Source organism: Puma concolor, chromosome C1 (assembly GCF_028749965.1).
Source record: "Puma concolor isolate L17-30 chromosome C1, mPumCon1.1.hap2, whole genome shotgun sequence".
NCBI lineage: Eukaryota > Metazoa > Chordata > Mammalia > Carnivora > Felidae > Puma > Puma concolor.
Genome location: NC_141674.1, coordinates 53,642,732 through 53,663,666, shown reverse-complemented (window position 1 = coordinate 53,663,666; position 20,935 = coordinate 53,642,732). Strand labels below are relative to the sequence as shown.

General features: G+C 37.7%; 1 protein-coding gene across 5 annotated transcripts in view; it reads right to left on the bottom strand.

Annotated features, from left to right (window-relative positions):
• The window catches only part of RAVER2 (ribonucleoprotein, PTB binding 2), a 100,980-nt gene that overhangs the window by 3,495 nt on the left and 76,550 nt on the right, over positions 1-20,935 (bottom strand). The window contains exon 12 of one of the 5 annotated variants that reach the window (XM_086717206.1): positions 16,010-16,173. The exons of the other annotated variants lie outside the window; for them this stretch is intronic. Coding sequence (XP_086573332.1) covers positions 16,159-16,173 — 15 coding nt within the window. The 3' untranslated portion in view covers positions 16,010-16,158. Of the gene's footprint in view, positions 1-16,009; positions 16,174-20,935 lie in introns of those variants that run through there. 5 annotated transcript variants of the gene reach the window in all.

Sequence of the window (20,935 nt, the reverse complement as noted above, 5' to 3'; positions counted from 1 at the left end):
CTGCGTACCAGTGCACCTGCAGTGGTCACAGCTCAGCCACAACAGGAAGGCACATGTAGCCACACAGATGACGTTCCTGGAGTCCTCGGTTCTAGTGACTAGGGATTCCTCTACAGTTTACAACAGGACCCCACCACTTTCAAGATCAGGAGACATAGCTGACCTACTTAACACATAGACACAAGCACAGAGTTGGACAAAGTGACAGAGGAATATGTCCCAAATGAAAGAAGACAAAAATAAAACAGAAGTAAGCAATATGCCTGATGAAGAGTTCAAAGTAATGGTCATATACTCACCAGACTTTAGAGAAGAGTGGATGAACTCAGAACTTCAACAGAGAGAGAGAAAATATAAAAACCAATCAGAGGTGAAGAATACAATAGCTGAAATGAGAAATACACTAGTGGGAATCAACAGATTACAGGATGCAAAAGAATGCATCAGGGATCTAGAAGACAGGGCAAGGAAGCAACCAAGCTGAAGAGCAAAAAGAATAAATAATGGCAGGTTAAGAGACCTCTGCAACATCATCAGTATAATAAAATTCATATTATAGGGATCCTAGAAGGAGAAGACAGAAGGAGGCACAACTTATTTGAAGAAATAACATCTGAAAACTTCCCTAATTTGGGAAAGGAAATAGACATTCAGGTCCAGGAAGCACAGAGAGCCCCAAATAAGATGAACCCAAGGATGTCCACACCAAGACTCATAATAATTAAACTGCAAGAATTAAAGATGAAGAGAGAATCTTAAAAACAAGAGATAAACAGTCACAAGGGAAACCCCATAATTATGGCTATCATCTGATTTTTCAGCAGAAACTTTACAGTCCAGAGGAAAGGGCAGGATATATGCGAAGTGCTGAGGGGATAAAACCTACAACCAAGAACACTATATTTGGCCTTATAAGAAATATTAAGGGGAATTCTTTAACTACAAGAAAAGTATGAAAGGAAAACTCTTACTGGTAAAAATAAACAGAGTGGGTCACCTGGGTGGCTCAGTCACTTAAGCATCTGACTTCAGCTCCGGTCATGATCTCATGGTTCATGAATTTGAGCCCGGCATTGGGCTGACAGCTCAGAGCCTAGAGCCTGCTTCAGATTCTGTATCTCTTTCTCTCTCTGCCCCTCCCCTGCTCATGCTCTCTCTGTCTCAAAAATAAACATATAGTAAACATAGTAGATCAATCACAAAACTAATGAGATTACAATGCAGAAGTAGTAAAATCAATTATATGCACAAAAATTAGTCAAGGGATACACAAAATAAAAAGATACAGAATAAGATATCAAATATATAAAATGTGGAGGAAGGAGTAAAAATGTCATGCTTTTATAATATGTTTGAATGTAAGTGACCATCAACTCAATATAGACTGCTACATACACATAGGATGTTACATATGAACCCAATGGTAACTAAAAACCTGCAACAGACAAAAAGAGAAAAGAATCTAAGCATAACACTAGAGAAAGCCATCAAACCATAAGGGAAGAGAGCAAGAGAAAAAAGAAACAGAGAACTACAAAAAATAAGTAAAATGACAATGAATACATACCAATCAATAACTTTTAAGTTTATTTTGTGGGGTGCCTGTGTGGCTCAGTCAGTTGGGCGTCTGACTTTGGCTCAGGTCATGATTTCACAGTTCATGGGTTTGAGACCCATGTTGGGCTCTGTGCTGACAGCTCAAAGCCTGGAGCCTGCTTCGGATTCTGTGTCTCCCTCTCTCTCTGACCTTTCCCACTCGCACTGTGTGTCTTTCTCCCTTTTTTTCTCTCTCTCAAGAATAAACGTTAAAAAAAAGGTTTATTTATCTTGAAAGAGAGAGCAAGCAGGGGAGGGGTAAAGAGTAAGAATCCCAAGCAGGCTTTGCACTATCTGTGCAGAGCCCGACTGCAGGGTTCGATTCCATGAACCATGAGATCATGACCTGAGCTGAAATCAAGAGTCAGATGCTTAACTGAGCCACCCAGGTGCTCCTCCATCATTCTTTAAATGTAAGTGGACTAAATGTGCCAATCAAAAGACATAGAATGGATGAAAAGAACAAGACCCATCTATATGCTGCCTACAGAAGACTCACTTTAGATCTAAAGACATATACAGACTAAAATGAAGAGACAGAAAAAAGCTAGTCCATGTAAATGGAAGCTAACAAACAAAAACCAAACACACAGCTGGGGTATCAATACTCAGATAAAATAGACTTTATGTATCTTTTTTGAGGAGTGGGGGAGGGCATGGTGAGCGACGGACAGAGAGAGAGAGAATCCCACAAGGGAAAGAGAAGTGGGCCTCAACCAAAGTGGGGCTCGTGCTCACCTCAAGCAGGGCACAAGCTCACCCAATAAGGAACTTGAACTTACAAACCACGAGATTATGACCTGAGCTGAAATCAGATGGTTAATCAACTAAGCCACCAGGCATCCTCAGATAAAATAGACTTTAAAACAAAGACTTTCACAAGAGAAAAAAAAGGTCATTACATATTGATAAAGGAATCAATCCGAGAAGACATAACAATTGTAAATATTTACGTGCCCAACTTAGGAATACCTAAATATGTAAAGCAAATATTAACAGGCATATAGGGAAAAACTGGCAGTAATACAGTAAGAGTGGGGGATGTTACAACACTACTAAAAAAATAAAAACAAAAAAACATTACTTACATCAATGGATAGGTCATTCAGACAGAAAAATGAATAAGTAGCTTTGAATAAAACTTTAGACCAGATAGACCTAACAGATGTATACAAAACATTCCACTCCAAAAGAGCAGAATACACATTCTTTTCAAGGGTACATGGAACATTCTCCAAGACAGATTTTATGATAGGCCACAAAACAAGTCTCAATAAATTTAAGAAGACCAATATAAGGAGCATCTAGCTGGCTCAGTCGGAAGAGCATGCAACTCTTGATCTGGGGGTCGTGAGTTCAAGCCCCAAGTGGGGTGTAGAGATTACTTAAACAGAACTTAAAAAAAAATAGAAGATATATCAAGTATCTTTCCTGATCAGTACAGTATAAAACTAGAAATCAATTAGAAGAAAAAAAACGGGAAAAAACACAAACACATGTAGACTAAATAACATGTTACTAAACATCCAGTAAGTCAATGAAGAAATCAAAGAAGATACCAAAAAAAAATATCTAGACACAAATGAAAATGGAGACACTACAGTTCAAAATCTTTAGGATACAGCTAAAGCAGTTCTAAGAAGGAAGTTTACAGTAATACGGGGAAAATGGGTGATGGGCATTAAGGAGGGCATTTGTTGGGATGAGCACTAGCTGTTATGTATAAATGATGAATCATTGGAATCTACTCCTGCAGTCAAGACTACACTGTATATGAGCTAACTTGAGAATAAAAACAGAGAAAAAAAAAAACAAGAAAAACCTCAAATCGACAATCTAACATTATGCTTAAAGGAAGTAGAAGAAGAAGAACAAAGCCCAAAGTTAGAAGGAAAGAAATAATAAAGATCAGGATGGAAAGAAATGAAATACGTACTCGAAAAACAACAGGAAAGATCACTGAGACTAAGAACTTGTTCTCTAAAAAGATAAAATTGATAAACCGTTAGTCAACTAATCAATTAAAACTCAAAATTGAAAACAAAAGAGAAGTTATAACTGATATCACAGAAATACAAAAAATTATAATTACTACAGAAAATTATGTCAACAAATTGGATAAACTACAATAAATTCCTTGAAACATATAATCTTCCAAGACTGAATCAGAAAGAAATAGAAAATCTGAGCAGACCAATTATTGGTAACAAAATTGAATTAATAATCAAAAGATTCCCAATAAAAAAGTCTAAGAGCAAATGCCTTACAGGTAAATTCTACCCAACAGTTAAAGTGGTGTTAACACCTATCTCAAACTATGCCAAAAAATAGGCAGGAAGGAATTAGGAAGGAATGCTTCCAAATTTCATTCTATATGGCCAGCATTAACATGATAGCAAAAAAGCATACAAAGATACTACCAAAAAACAAAATTACAGGTCAATATCCTTCATGAACATAGTTGCAAAAATCCTCAGCAACATATTAGCAAACCAAATGTAAAAATACATTAAAAGAACAGTACACCATGATCAAGTGGGATTTATTCCAGGAATGCAAGGATGGTTCAATAGGTAAAATCAATCAGAATGATATACCACATTTACAAAGGGAAGGATTAAAATCATACGATTAATCTCAACAGATGCAGAAAAAGCATCTGACAAAATTCAAGATGAATTCATGATAAAACTCAACAGAGTGGGTGTAGAGGGAACATAGCTTAAAAAAGGCCATATATGACAAACCCACAGCTAACATCATACTAAATGGTGAAAAACATAACTTTTCTTCTAAGATCAGGAACAAGACAAGGATGTCCACTCTTGCCACTTTTATTCAACGTACTATTGGAAGTCCTAGCCATAGCAATCAGACAAGAAAAAGAAATTAAAGACATCCAAAACAATAAGGAAGAAATTAAAATGTCACTATTTGCAGATAATAGGCTACTATATGTAGAAAACCCTAGAGACTCCACAAAAAACTATCAAAATTAATACATGAATTCAGGAAGGCTGTGTAATACAAAATCAATATGCAGAGATATGTTGCATTTCTATACACTAATAATGAAAGAGGAAGAAAGGGAAATGAAGAAAATTCCCATTTACAATTGCATCAAAAAGAATCAAATATCTAGGAATAAATCTAATCAAGGAGGTAAAGACCTATCTTCTGAAAACCATAAGACACTGATGACAGAACTCAAAGGTGACAGAAGTACATGGAAAGAGATATAATTTTCATGGGTTGGAAGAATACTGTTAAAATGTCCACACTACCCAGATCAATCTATCAAAATACCAACAGTATTTTTCACAGAGCTATAGCAAAATAAACAAACAAATCCAAAAATTTTTACAGAACCACGAAAGATCCCAGATAACCACAACAACCTTGAGAAAGAAGAACAAAGCTGGAGGGATCACAATCCCAGATTTCAAATTATATTAAAAAGCTGTAATAATCAAAACAGCATGATATTAGCATAAAAATAGATACATAGATCAATGGAATAGAATTGAGAGCCCAGAAATAAACCCATGTTGATATGGTCAATTGATCTAGAACAAAGAAGGCAAAAATGTACGATCAAGCAAAGATAGTCTCTTCAATAAATGATGCTGAGAAAACTGTGCAACTACATGCAAAGCAATGAAACTGGATCACCTTCTTACACAATACACAAAATAAATTCAAAATAGATTAAAGGGGCACCTGAATGGCTCAGTCAGTTGGGTGTCCAACTCTTGATTCTGGCTCGGGTCATGATCTCATGGGTTCATAAGTTTGAGCCCTGCATCAGTTTCCTTGTGCTGACAGTGTGGAACCTGCTTGGGATTCTCTCGCTCTCCCTCTCTCTCTGCCCCTCCTGTGCACACTCTCTCGCTCTCTTTCAAAATACATAAATAAACTTAAAACAAATTGGATTAAAGACCTAAATGTGAGACCTGAAACCACAAAACTCCTAAAAGGAAGCATAGGCAGTAATCTCTTCGATATCAAACTTGGCAATATTTTTCTGGATATGTCTCTGCCAAGGAAAATAAAAGCAAAAAACCCCAACACAAACAAACAAAAAGCACAATTGGGATTATATCAAACTAAAGAGCTTTTTGCACAGTGAAGGAAACCATCAACAAACAAAAACCAAACCCACCTTCTCTTTCAGCCCACTCCAAGTCACTAGTATCTCCCTAGAAGAAGTTTTTACACATGTCTGTGCCCCAGCTTTTCTAGCTGCGATTCAAGGTATGGTCCCTGGATTGCCTGATTCTGATAGCCAACAAGACACAATATTCATGAGTCCCACAGCACTGTAGCAAACAGAAAACAATTTCTTAATGGATGCAGGGATATCCTCTCTACTCCCCACCTATGACTATACACCTGGGCCCAGCACAGAGGAAAGAGGCAAAAACTTCCATTTATATTTCTCCCTGGAAGAAGTTTAACTACATACTTTCTCAGCTGCTGCCTGAATGTCCAGAATCTAATCAGCCTGCATCTAGGTGCTAACTGAAATTCATCCTTTTGGGATACTGACAAGTCTTAGCACAATCTCAACTACAGGGAGTCATAAGAACAAGGAAGAAAACTTGGTCAATCACAAGCGTTTGAGGGACAACTAAGAGCTCAGGCCAGGCTCATCCCCTATACGAGACCATTCTAGCAAGACTGGGAGAGGTGGCTGTTTTATCTAATGTGCAAAAACAGAGAGAGACGGAGAGTCAAGGAAAATGAAGAAACAGAAAAATGTGTTGCAGACAAAAGATCAAGATAAAGATCCAGAAACAGATTGTAATGAAAAAGAGGTAAGTGGTTTACCTGAAAGGAGTTCAAAGTAACAGTCAAAAATAATGCATGAACAAAGTGAGAATTTCAACAGAGACAGAAAAAATTTTAAAAGTACAAACAGAAAATTCAGAGCTGAAGAATACAACTCAACTGAAAAAAAATTCAATAGAAAGTTTCAACAGCAGATTAGATCACCCAGAAAAAAAGCATTAATGATCTTGAAGACAGATCAGTGGAATTAATCCAATCAGAGATGGAAAAAAAAGAACGAAGAGAGCTTAAGAGACATATGAATCACCATCAAGTAGATCAATATAAGAAGGGAAGGAGAGAACAAAAGGGGCAGAAGACTTTTTCAAAGAATTAATGGATGAAAATTTCCCTGCCCTGAGGAAAGAGACATCAAGATCTATAACACCCAAAGAGCACCATACAAGATGAATTAAAAGAGACATACACTGAGACATATTATAATTAAATTATGAGACATTAAAGACAAGGAGAGACTCTTAAAAACAGCAAGGGAAAAGCATGTTTTTAATGAAAGGAACCCCATAAGCAGATTTTTCAGGAAACCTGAGACAGTAAAACTCCTAGAAGAAAACAGGTGGTGAGCTCCTTGGCATCAGTCTTGGTGATGATTTTGGGGTTTAACACCAAAAGGAAAGGAAACAAAAGTAAAAACAGAGAAATGGGAGCTCAAGAAACCAAAAAGCTTCTGCCCAGCACAGGAAAACCATCAACAAAATGAACAACCTACTAAAGGAGAAAATATGTGCAAATCATATATCTAATAATGGGTTAATGTCCAAAATATATAAAGTACTCACACAACTCAACAGCAAAAAACAAAACAAAACAAAAAACCCAACTCTATTATAAAATGGACAGAAGATATGAATAGACAACTGTCCAAAGAAGACATAAGATGGCCACTAGGTACATGAAAAGATGTTCAATGGCAGGAACACAGGAGCATGTGATGGGACATATCAGCTGGTCCAGGGAAGACAGCAGCAAACAAAGTTAGAAAGACATGCCGGTCTCAACCATGGAAGGAGTGAAAATGAGATATCACTTCACACTTATTAGAATGGCTATTATCAAAAACACAGAAGATATTAATTATATTGGAATTAAAAAGCTTAACAAAAAAAAAAGACAAGATAACAAGCATTGGTGAAGATGTGCAGAAAAGGGAGCATTTAGGCACTACTGGGAATATAAATTGGTGCAGCCACTATGAACAAAACTATGGAGGTTCCTCAAAAAATTAATCTACCATTTGATCCAGTAATTCTACTTTTGAGTATTTATCTGAAGGAAATGAAAACATTAACTCACAAGTGATATCTGGGCCCCCACGTTCAATGCAGCATTATTTATAATAACCAAAACATGAGTTGGGGCACCTAGGTGGCTCAACCAGTTATGCGTCCGACTTCAGCTCAGGTCATGATCTCAAGGTTTTTGAGTTCAAGCTCTGCATCGCACTCTGTGCTGACAGCTTGGAGCCTGGATCCTGCTTGGGATTCTGCGTCTCCCTCTCTGCTCCTCCCCCACTCATGCTCTGCCTCTCTCTCAAAAATGAACAAACATTAAAAAAAAAAAAAAAGACATGAAAGCAACCTAAGTGTCCATCAATGGATGAACGGGTACAGAGAATCTCTCTCTCTCTCTCTCTCTCTCTCTCTCTCTCATACACACACACACACACACACACACACACACACACACACAAGAAGGGAGGGGGAGAGAAAGAGAAAGGGAGAAAAAGAAATATTAGCCATAAAAAAGGAGAAAATCTTGTCATTCGTGACAACATAGGTGGACCTTGAGGGCATTATGATAAATAAGTCAGACACAGAAGGGCAAATACTGTATGACCTCACTTATATGTGGAATCTAAAAAACAAGCAGAACAAAGCTAATTAAACTATAGATACAGAACACAGATAGGTGGTTGCCAGAGATGGTGGGGGATGGGGAGTGGGGATGGGTGAAATGGGTGAAGGTGGTTAAAAGGTACAAACTTCCAGTTAACAGATAAATAAGTCCTGGAGACGCTGCATATTTAAAAGTTGCAAGAGTAGACTGTAAACTTTCTCATCACAAGAAAAAAAGAAATTTGTAACTATGTGTGGTGATGGATGTTAAACTAGACTTACTGTAGTGAGCATTTCACAATATATGCAAGTATCATGTTGTAAACCCGAAATCAATATAATGTTATATATCAACTGTATCTCAATTAAAAAAAAAGAGAGATTCCACCCTAGATAAAGATTGCCTGCAACAAAATCGCATACTGAGACTGGGATTCCTCCAATATCAAGCCTCTAATTATTCTCTTCATCTGCCTTTTGCTGGAGTCCCTCTGTTGGTGATCTTCCTGCGTGTCAGACTGTGCACAGTATCACTGTCAGACCCTTAGCTTCAGGTATAAAGAACTCTTTTTCTTATTAGTGTTCTTCCTCTAATAAATGGTTAGTCCATTAAATTAAATTTTGAAAAGCTACTTATTTGACAGCCCAATTCATTTTTCAAAGATGACAGGGAGAGAAATAATACCTCACTCCGGGGTCTAGAAATCATACACTTTGAATTCCTTTCCCTTGAATCTTCCTGCTATGAAGTAGTCCATGTTTCATGTCTTAGTATAAAGCAAATCAATACTTTGAATTTTTCTCTCTTTCTTTATACTATCTTTATTCTCAGAAGCCAGGTAGGAAATTATGTGCTTCCACCAAAAGGACTTCCCAGTTGTGTACCGTGTATGTGTGTGTGTGTGTGTGTGTGTGTGTGTGTGTGTGTGTGTGTGTGTGTATACACACACACATATATATATATATAGTATACTTCAGTGGTATATATATATATCTCAATGGTATATATATTCTTACTTCAATGGTGTGTATGTATATATATACACACACCATTGAAGTAAGAATCAAGTGAGATGTAGGAGATCAGCAAAACACTCCACTGAGCAGCACAAGAATTAGCAGTAAGAAGAGGAAATGAAAATGGACATCATTATCACCCATATGATACTGGGAGCAAACGAAATTTTTCTGATACATTCTATCAAAGATACCTAATTTTTAGTGAAAGGATTGTTGGGTACAATGGGAGGTGATGATAATTAAGATTTTTGAAACAAAGCTCAGTGTTCTAGGAGAAGTAATCTGGATCAGAAGGGGGGGGGACCACAAAAGAGGGGAAGAGTATATGTAAAACAGGCAAATACTCTTCCCTCTATTTCATATTCGTAGGTCACAGACACCCATTTCTTTGTGGACAACTATTGAGGTCACTGGGCTGTGTGCTATACAGTTACCTAGAAAAATGAAGTTTGGACTGTGCCCTCTAACAGCTCATATCATAGGGGAAGTAAGAAAAGTACAAAACATATTTCTAAAAGGAGAACACCACCATGCCAAAAGAGAAATAGAGGCAAAGTGCTCAAGTGTTTTCATAGAAGGGAAAATGGGAGAGGAAGGTTTGAGAGGTGAAGTCTCACGGATGAGAAGCCATCAGAATTTGGATTTGGAGATGATACTGGGTATGGACATGAGGAGACCAGGAATGACTGTTCTAGCAGAGAGGAAATGCCTGAGCAAGGCAGGTAGTAAGAACTCACGGGCCTGTGATGGGGCAGAGCGGCTGGTCCGTGGAAGAGCGTAGGGGCAAATGAGGTTGGAAAGGCAAGCTGGCCTCAGTCATGGAGGGGCTGGAATGCCAGGCTAAGATTATAAGCAGAATAATCTATTTGATCTTGGAATCTAGCAAAATTAATAAGCAGCTCTATTACAAATATGGTAATCAAAGAGATAGGCACTAGATATATGCATGTGGGCAAACACACGGATTATATGTGACTTAAAACCTTGATTAAAATTTTACAAGAAAGTGATATAGTCTGAAAATCTGAAAAAACAATTTGATGGGCATTTATGCACTGGAGACACTAAAGAAAGGTCCTGAGTAGAAGAGAATGTCTACTATTCAGGTGGGGATCAAATTAGCAAAATATCCAAACCATAATACACCTGAAAGACAAACTGACAAAATTTAATTATGATGATAGTCTACACTGTATCACCGACATCGGCCCTGTGCAGTAAGCAAAAAAGGAACGATCTCCAGTGAATAGGTGTGAAAACAGAAGCTTGGAGAACTTACGGGACTTGCCTGAAATCACAAGGTTATTAAATGTTAGAGCCATGAATCCAACTCATTTTTTCTCATGTTGGTGTCCTTTACATTATTCCAATCTTCCTTATTTTTAAAAATGCATTTTTTTTCTTTGCACACAATTACTGTGAGGCCCATTCTGTACTTATGCAATTGCTATTTTATTTTTGCGTTTGAAGAAATATTTTCTTCCTTTAATTAAAGTATTTTTATCTTCACGTAAATGGAGACTAATTTTCTTTTATTTCCATGTGAATTTGGAATATCACGGTTTCTTTTTGACAGGCAAAGTTGTATATTTAAGATGTGTCTTAAGCTCAATATTTAGGTTCACTCCAGGAACAGAACTTAAGGCTAGTTTTTAAAAGCTCATGGAAGAATTCATGAAAACAGCATCTTGAATATCCCTCAGTGAGATTCCTTTGGGCTTTTTTTTTTTAAGTCTATTTATTTATTTATTTAGAGAAAGAGCACATGCACAAGTGGGGAAGGAGCAGAGAGAGAGGGGAGGAGAGACAGAAGCTCAAGCAGGCTCTGCACCACCATGCAGAGCCCAATGCGGGGCTCCATCTCGTGAACCACAAGGTCATGACCTGAGGTGAAGTCGGACACTTAATTGACTAACTGAGCCACCCGGGCGTCCCACTTTGGGGCACTTTATAGTGAATCTGATTCAGCTCCTCGGCTACTGGTCCAAATTCACAACGTTTATCACTCGCGCTCTTCCGAAAGGAATGCTACGACTTAGTGTCCTCTAAATATACAAATTGTTTTTTGGAAAATTCTGCCTCCACTTAGGGCTCCTCAGCCTCACCTTAACCTTTAGCCCCACTTTACTTCTCCAAGTCTTGTCTTATTAGAGAAGTCAGAGGAGATGGAAAGCCGAAAATGAACAACTGCACAGGTTCTTCTAGAATCTGAATCAAACCCTTAATATTCCTTTCTTATGGTTTCAAGTCCAGCTTTTTGGACTTTATACCTAAACAAACATGAATTCATTCCTCTTTTCTGCATTAAGCATAAAATTTTATTTAAGTACAGTTTTTCTCTTTTCCGCAGTTAAAAATGTTTTAAAACCCACTTTCCTTTATTTTCTGACATTCAGGATACAATAAAATGTCTCTTCCTTACATATATGCATAGATGTTTTCAATTTTCACATTAATTTTTGCTTCTCAGCTACTTGCGTTTCTTCATGAGTAACATTACGTCTTAACTTTGAATTGAAGGACTGATCCTCCAAAAGTATTGTAGCACGTTCCAAAAAATAAAAGTAAAATTTCAGTGCCCCACTAGTTTCAGCGTACCAAGGTATACAAATTCTATACCTTAAGTTTTAGTATGTTTTTTAAAAAAAAAAAATTTAGTGAGAGTGTGCACGCACGTGTGCGAGAGAAAAGTGAGCGAGCGTGACAGAAAATTGTAAGCAGGCTCCACACTCATCGCAGAGCCTGACATGGGCCTTGATCTCACCACTGTGAGATCACGACCTGAACTGAAATCAAGAGTTGGACAAGTAACCAAGTGAACCACCCAGGCGCCCCTAAGAATGCTTAATAAGCACTCTCAAAATATCAAAATACACACATTAAAATCCTTTGAAAAATTAGACTAACAAGTCAGAGTAGCAATTCAAAACTAGCTTTAAATTGCACACTCATTTTATTGGTTTTTTTAACATTTAAAAAACTGATTTGGTTTATAAACAAAAGATTTTAAAGCAGTGAGGGTAACTAAATCAATTCCAAATTATTGTTTTCCTTTAATTACAGTTTTTAGCAAAAATCATTTTTAAAGTATTTTCTAAATTATTGGCTAGAGTTAATCTGTGATTTCATAATTATTGTTTCAAGTAGACTTAGGTTTTTAAAAACATTCTATATGTTCGTGTTTGTCACGAGATTCCTTTTGTCACAAAAATCTTTTTGGCAGGTCTCCCTGTACTATTTTCCCACTAGGTGGCAGCATTGGGCTCCATGTTAAAGGACTGAACGCCAAGCGGACCTTTTTGTTCATTTTTTAGTTTTATTTCCTATTTCCTCATCACACAGTCTTAGCACACATTCTGTGGTGGATTCCCTGAAACAGGCAATCGGCTTCCTCGCAGGAAACACCCCGGTAACCAAGGGCAACACAAGAGTATAACAGGCAGGTAAATCGTGTTCTCTTAACCTGCGACATACCAGACGACAAGTGTCCCGTGAAAATCCCAAATCACAATTTTAACAGTCCTATGACACAGCAGAAATAATTCTTATATTATTCTTTACATAATTAAAACTAATTACTAAGTCAAACTGAAAAGATACTTAAGTGAAATTTTGATCTATTTTACCTACTTTAAAAGTGGGGAGGAAGGAATGTCTTGTTTTTGACAGATTTTAATTAGATGTTAGGTATAGGCATTTAATAAAAACTTAATAAATTGGCTCAAAGCCTTTTCCCTTAAGGTAGGCTTCTCCCAACCATCTGACATAGATGTACCTCCCTCAGAACCTGACATTTCAAAATCCATCCATCCATTCAAATTAATAGGATTATATAGCTGACTATCATGATACTATCATTGCCAGTGTTATCATAGATTTTTAAATAACTACATCTATTTTTTATTTAAATTTTCTCAATAAAAGAATTTTTAAGGGCAGCCTGGGTGGTGTAGCCAGTTAAGCATCTGACTCTTGATTTCAGCTCAGGTCATGATCTCATGGTTCAAGGGTTGTTGAAGCCCTGCATCAGGCTCTGCAATGGCAGGGCAGAGCCTGCTTGGGATTCTCTCTCTCTCCCTCTCTCTCTGCCCCTCCCGGGCTCACATTCATTCTCTCTCTCTCTCTCTCTCTCCCTCCCTCCCTCCCTCAAAATAAATAAATAAAAACTTTAAAAAATTTATTTAAAAACGTTTAAAAAGAATATTTAAGAAGTACACTTTTTGAGAAAATAACTTCGGCTCAATAGCAGTACTCAAATATTATAATCGACTAGAGAAATAGGATGTATAGCCCATTTTAAATTGTTTTCTAATTAGAACTAGATGTGTAATTAACTTGTTTTCTTATCATTACTTTCAGGATCTCTAAAACACTGTGTGAAAATGCCACCCTCTGTTTAGTACAGTTAGGCTTTTTTTTTTTTTTTTTAATTTGAGTACATTTGTTGATGTTCACAAGGCTGTGTAGCCATGACCACAATCTAATTCCAGACCATTTTCATCACTCCAAAAGGACACCCTGTACCTGAAAACAGTTACTCCACAACTCCTATTTCCCTGACCCCTAGTAACTGTTTACTTTCTCTAAGAGTTTGCCTATTCTGGGTATTTCATATAAACAGAATCATGTAATATGTGACCTTTCGTATCTGGCTCAGCATAATGATTTCAAGGTTCAGCCGTATAGTGACAAGGATCAGTATTCCATCTCTTTTATAGCTACATAATATTTCATTGTATGGATATGCCACATTTTGTTTATTCACTCATCAACTGATGGACATGTGCATCATTTCCATTTTGATTATGATGAATAATGCTGCTATGAAAATTAATGTCCAGGACACCTGGATGGCTCAGTCGGTTAAGCATCCGACTTCAGCTCAGGTCATGATCTGGCAGTTCTCTTGAGTTGGAGCCCCCACGTCAGGTTCTGTGCTGACAGCTCAGAGCCTGGAGCCTGCTTCAGATTCTGTGTCTCCCTCTCTCTCTCTGCCCCTCCCCTGCTTGCACTCTGTCTCTCAAAATTAAACATTAAATAAAAAAAAGTTAATGTCCAATTTTGTATGTGGACATTGTATTTTCAATTCTCTTGGATATGTGATTCCTAGGTCATATGGTAAGCGTGTTTAACATTTTGAAGAACTGCTAAATTTTTCTAAAACAGCTGTGCCATTTTATACTCCCTCCCGGCAATGTCCGAGAGTACCAATTTCTCCGCATCATTGCCAACCCTTTTTATGGTTCATTTTTCTTCATTGTCTTTCTATCGTTTAGGCTGGATACTCTCAATTGACTTATCTTCCTAACATGTTGGGTTTTTTGCCTGTTCAAATCTGCTATGCATGGTACATTTTTCATTTCAGTTATTGTACTTGAATCTAGAACTTCTGTTTGGTCCTTTCCTAATAATTATTTCCAGTTTTATTGATTTTTTTTTTTTTCAGGAGAGAACACTTAGAGCTTTTTATCGTGCCCTTTTTTTGTTGATATCCATTTGGCCTGGATATTCCATTTAGGCCTATAATACACTGCAGATTAATTTTAGAGTACGGTTTGAGGCAAGGGTCAGGGTTCACGATTTCAAATATGGATAATCAGTTGTTCTAACATTTCTATTCTTCACCTATTGAATTGTTTTGGCATCTCTTTCAAAAATCAGTTTGCCATTTAAGCATGGGCATATTCTGTTCTAGTGATCTATTTGCCGGTCATTATGCCAAAACCCCAATGCTCGATAGGACTTTATAGTAAATCTTGAAGTCCTATAGAGGAAGTCCTCCAAATTTGTTCTTTCGTAAGACTGTTTGGGTATTTCAGCTCCTTTGCATTTTAATACAAACTTTAAAAATTGGCTTGTCAATTTCTATTTAAGAAAAAGGCTGCTGAAAAACTAGTTGGGGTAACACTGAATCTATAGATAGTCTGGGGAGAACTGATATATTACCAATATTAAGTCTTCCAATTCACTGACATGATATAACTTTCCATTCACAGGCATCTCGTTTAATTTCTCTCAGCAGTGTCTCGTAGTTTTCATTGTTCTTACAAATCTTGTTAATTTATTGCTATGTATTCCATGTCTGATGCTGTTGTAAATGGAAATTTAAAAAAAAACCTTTATTTTCCAATTGTTTGCTGCTTGTACACAGAAATACAACTAATTTTTGCATTCTGCCCTTCTATCATGTGACTTTGCAAAGTTTGTTAGTTTTATCAGTTGCTTTTCAGATTCTTAAGGGTTTTTCATGCAAAGTCATCATATGCAAAGAGAGACATTTTTACTTTTCCTTCCCATTTCACATTCCTTTTAAAAAACATTGCTGCAGTGATTGAAACTTCCAGCAAAATGTTGAATAGAAGCGGTGAAAGTATATAGTTGAAGCTTGCTCTGGAAACTTCTTTAATTGGAGCTTGTACTCTATTTTAACTATTCTTATCATTCAGTTTAGGTTTCCTGCCTAGCTATTTGTTTTCTATTCATCCTGGGTTTTTTCCCCCCTTTCCTGATATTTTTTGGCTTAATCAAATGTTCTTAGAATTCCATTAAATTATTGACACTTTATGTGTACTGTTTTGTATTTTTTTTTTAATGGTTGCTCTATGGGTTATAATGTGTTCCATAACTTATCACAGTCTACTCAGTGTTACTGTTCTACTTCATATAAAATGCAATAATCCCACAACTATACTTTCATTCACCCCATACTATACTGTCCTTTGTACAATTACCAAATATGTTGTATCTATGCACATTACAAACCCCACACCACAATGTTATAGTTTTGCTCTTAAATAGAGAAAATATATAGTATTTTATTTACCCACATATTACAGTTGTTTTAACACGGTCGTTCTCAATGAGGAGCAATCTAAGGGATAGAAGATAGATACAGAAGAAAGATACTGCTAAATATCTTCCAATGCACAGGATAGTCTCCCCACCCTCTACCCAGCCCAGAATGTCAACAATACCAAGGCTGAGAAACTGTGCCTTAGGAATAATGTGCGTTGTTTTTATCTAGTTGCTTTCAAGATGCTCTCTTTATAACTTTGGTTTTCATCATATTAACTAATGTGTCTAGGTAAGTTGTTCTTTTTATTTATCCTGCTTTGCAGGGGAGATGTCTGAGCCTGTTAGGTCTGTAGGGTTTTTACACCCAATTTAGAATATTTTTACTAACACTTTTTCAAATATTTCATGTGGCGTTACCTGTCTTCTTCTGGAACACCAATTACACTTATTTTAGACTACTTGATATTGTCCCTCCGGTCTTGAGGATCTGTTCACTGATTTTTATTCTCATTTCTGTTTTTCAGATTATTTTTTTGTCTTTATGTTAATCATAACTTTTTTCCTGTTTTCTCCAATATTTTGCTAAGCCCATCCACTGTATTTTTGTTTCCAGATACTATACTTTTCGATTGTAGAGTTGCTATACTTCTTTTTTAGTGTATATTTCTTGCTGAAAATCCCCACCTATTCACTATGACTTTATTTTCCTTAAGTTCTTGAACATATAATTGCTGCTTTAAATAAGACCTTATCTACTAAGACCAACATCTGGGTCATCTTGGGGTCAGTTTCTATTAGTTTTCTTCTTTTTAAAAACATTTTTTAATGTTTATTTTTGAGAGAGAGGGACAGACAGAGCGGGAGTAGGGGAGGGACAGAGAGAGGGGAAGACATAGAATCCCAGGCAGGCTACAGGCCCTGAGGTATCAGCACAGAGCCCGACGCAGGGCTATAACTCATGAAATGTGAGATCGTGACCTGAGCCAAAGTCACACACGCAACTGACTGAGCCACCCAGGTGCCCCGAATTACTTTTCTTCTTAATTGTGGGTCACATTTCTTGTTTCTTCAGTTATCTAGTAATGTTTATTTACTGAACATTATACATGGTACATCATAATGACTATACATGTGTAATCTTCCTGATTTTTTTTTTATAAGAAGGAGATAACTTTGCTGAACTCAAACTCCAAAACTCTGTCTCTTCTGTGCAGGGGAGGAATCGAATCTGTTCTCAGTTCTTATCTTCTAGCTATTGTTTTCCACCAGGACCTGGAATCTCCCTTACAAACATATTTCAGAGGGTCAATTAAGTGTATTTCACCTGAGTTTACACAGAGATTTTGAGGCTCCTTCCTAAGCAACCCCTTTTTCAGCGACTTCATGCTTACTTTTCAGCCTTGCTAATGGTTCTGAACTCGGTGCTCGGACCCCACCAGCCAGTAAATGCATGGACTACAGGTGGTGTTAGGCAAACAGCCACACAAAGACAGATCTCATCCAGTGCTGTTTCTATCTTTCAAGGACTAATTCCCCTTCGGGTTCTGCTTGCTTTTGATCATGTCCCAAGCCTTTGGATAGTTGTTTTTCTTTCATATTTACTCCAGTTTTAATAATGGTTATCTGCAGGAGAAATAATGTGATACAGGCAACTTCACCAATATTGGAATACGAGTTAAGGATTATTATATCCATCTGGACCTCGATACATCCATCTCTCCTAATTCTTATGCATAGCAGCTAACACAAAAGAAACAAACAAAAAAAAAAAACGTTTTTATGAGACCCTACTTCCATGCCCGAAGAAACTTGTCCATGGTATAATGAAAATAATGTGGACTCTGTTATCACAGAAATTGTCTGCTAACTGCATGAACTTACAACGATTAACTTCTTTTCCACTTGTATTAGGGAGGCAGTCTCACAGTGTTGTCGGAAAAGGTTAAATGCTCACATCACAAAAAATACAGCAAGTGTTAAAAACAAAACAAAAACTGGGCGCCTGGGTGGCGCAGTCGGTTAAGCGTCCGACTTCAGCCAGGTCACGATCTCGCGGTCCGTGAGTTCGAGCCCCGCGTCAGGCTCTGGGCTGATGGCTCAGAGCCTGGAGCCTGTTTCCGATTCTGTGTCTCCCTCTCTCTCTGCCCCTCCCCCGTTCATGCTCTGTCTCTCTCTGTCCCAAAAATAAAATAAATAAACGTTGAAAAAAAAAAACAAAAAAAACACCAATGTTGGTTTCTTTTCCTTAGACCTCTCCCTCCATTCCAGCAATAGAAATAAAAGGAATTCCTAAAACACAACCACTTTTTTTTCTAGTTACTTCATTCCATAAGTAACATCTAATCGAGTTCACTTCACAAAGATGAAAACACAAGACTGAGAACAAAACTCACTTGATGAACAAACACAAGGCAGAAACAGAGACTGTTGAAGGGGACAATGAATCTTAATCCAGGGAAGATTCCCACATCCACAGTGTCTCTGCGTAAGCAAGTATGGAGGCAGGAGGAAGACTGGTGATGTAAAAGGCATCTTTATCACAGAATTTCTCCACAAGTGAATAGAGAAGTGTCTTTCTGAGGCTATGAGAAGTATACAATGAACCACAGTAATCTAACAAGCAAAACTGCTATTGAAAAAAAAAAAAGAACAAATTTCAAAAGTGAAATGAATGCAAAGGTAAGGAAAAAAATTAACTTGAAAAAATTAAATCATATATGTCAGCTGGGCAGAAGGTAGAGTAGGTCAACCCTACAATTGCCTTGTTCTATGGATACAAGTACCTAACACTCCTCTCAGTGTAAGTAACCTAGAAAATGACCCAAAGACCAGCAGAACAAACTCCACAACTAAAGGCAGGCAAGAGGCTATAATGAAGAAGGTAGGAAGGGTGATGACATGGTCTGAGAGTGAAACAGACCATGGTGTCCATGGTGGGGAGGGAGCCAGTGGTACAGAAGAGAGTGGAAAACAGATTTTCACACTGGGGAGCTCATGAATGGGGAGGACAAATCTCCACAATACTTGCTTTTGAACGTGAGAGGGGCCAAATTTTGTGAGTTCTTAAAACCAGCAGGACTTAAAGGCTGGAATTTTAAAAAACAGCAGGCCGAGCTCTGGGAGAGCCTGAATGGCAGTAGGAAGCAGAGCCCCCAACCTTAAAGAAACAGCACAATAAACAGCTTGTGCAGATACAGTGTAGACCAGCAGTTTGAAAATGCGGGGGTAGATAGGAAGGAGTGGGATTTGCTCATCTCAGAGCATGGCCTGGAGACACAGGGATCACAGGGAGACTCCTCCAGGAACAATGGAGCTGCCAGGCACCACTGCCCTCCCTACCACACAGCATAAACAACGGCCATCTGTGGGAACCGGCATGGCACCAACTCTCCTTACCTAACTTGCTTACTCCAAGCCCCCAGCCCCAGTCTTCAGCAGATCTGCCCTTCCCAGTCATACAAGCCCTAGGCTTGGCACTGTGAACCCGTCCCCGAGAAGACCAGATCACATCTCCTGTACCTTTTGTGAGACCTCAGTTCTGGCAGTAACAGGGGCAGGTCTCATTTAGCAAGCAGACCGTTGCACACCTTGCTAGAGAGCCTCTGCAGACAACTGGACTGAAGGAAAAGCAGGCCAAGACTCAACAGAACAGTACATGCAACACACACAGGAGACACTGAAGTGCCAGGCCCTGGGTGACAGGGGATACTGCCCTGTGGGATACTAGAGGATCTATTCTTCATAAGGCTATTATCATTAAGAGCATGAAAAGTAGCTGACTTTCCTAACACACAGAAACAGACAAAGGATGTCAGAGAAAATGAGGAGACAGAAACACATTCCAAAAGACGGGCCAAACCACAGCAAGAGACAAAAGTGAAAGGAAAGAAGTAATATGCCTACCATAAAGATACTCCCTGAACTGGAGAAAAGTGTAGACAACATCAGTGAGACACAACACAGAGATTAAAAAAAAAAAAAATCAGAGATCAAGAACACAATAAAATTTACTTAAAAATACACTTGATGGAATGAGCTTGATGAAACAGAGGAACAAATTAATAACTTGGAAGACAGAGAAATGGAAAGTAACCAAACTGAGCAAAGGAAAGAAATTATGCAAATTGAGAATAGTCTTAGGGAACTCACTGATTTCATCAAGCATAATAACATCATATTATAGGGATCTCAGAAGAAGAAAGCAATAAGAGGGCAAAAAAAATTATTTAAGGAAATAATCTGGGAAAGTAAGTAGACATCCAGATCAGGAGGCACAGAGAGACCCCTCTAAAACTCAACACAAGGAGGTCCATACCAAGACACATAGTAATTAAAATGGCAAAAAGTAGCAAAAAAGAAAAAGTTTTAAAAGCAGCAAGAGAAGACAATTATACACGAGAGAAACCCCATAAGGTTATCAGGATTTTTCAGTAGAAACTTTGCAGGCCAGAAGGGAATGGCATGATATATTCAAAGTGCTGAAAGAAAAAAAACATGCAACCAAGAACACTCTATCCAGCAAGGTTATCATTCTGAATAGAAGGAGCGTAAAGAGTTTCTCAGACAACAAAAACTAAAGGAGTTCATGACCCCTAAACCAGTCCTACAAGAAATATTAAAGAGGACTCTTTGAGTGGAAAGGAAGACCATAAGTGAGAGTATGAAAAGTAAACACAAAAGCAGTAAAAATAAAAATATTTCTGTAAAAATCAGTCAATGGATGCATAAAGTAAAATGATGTAAAATATGACATCATATACCTAAAATATTGGGGGAGAGGAGTAAAGAATGGGTTTAAACTTAAACAACCTATATGCCAACAAACTGGACAACTTAGA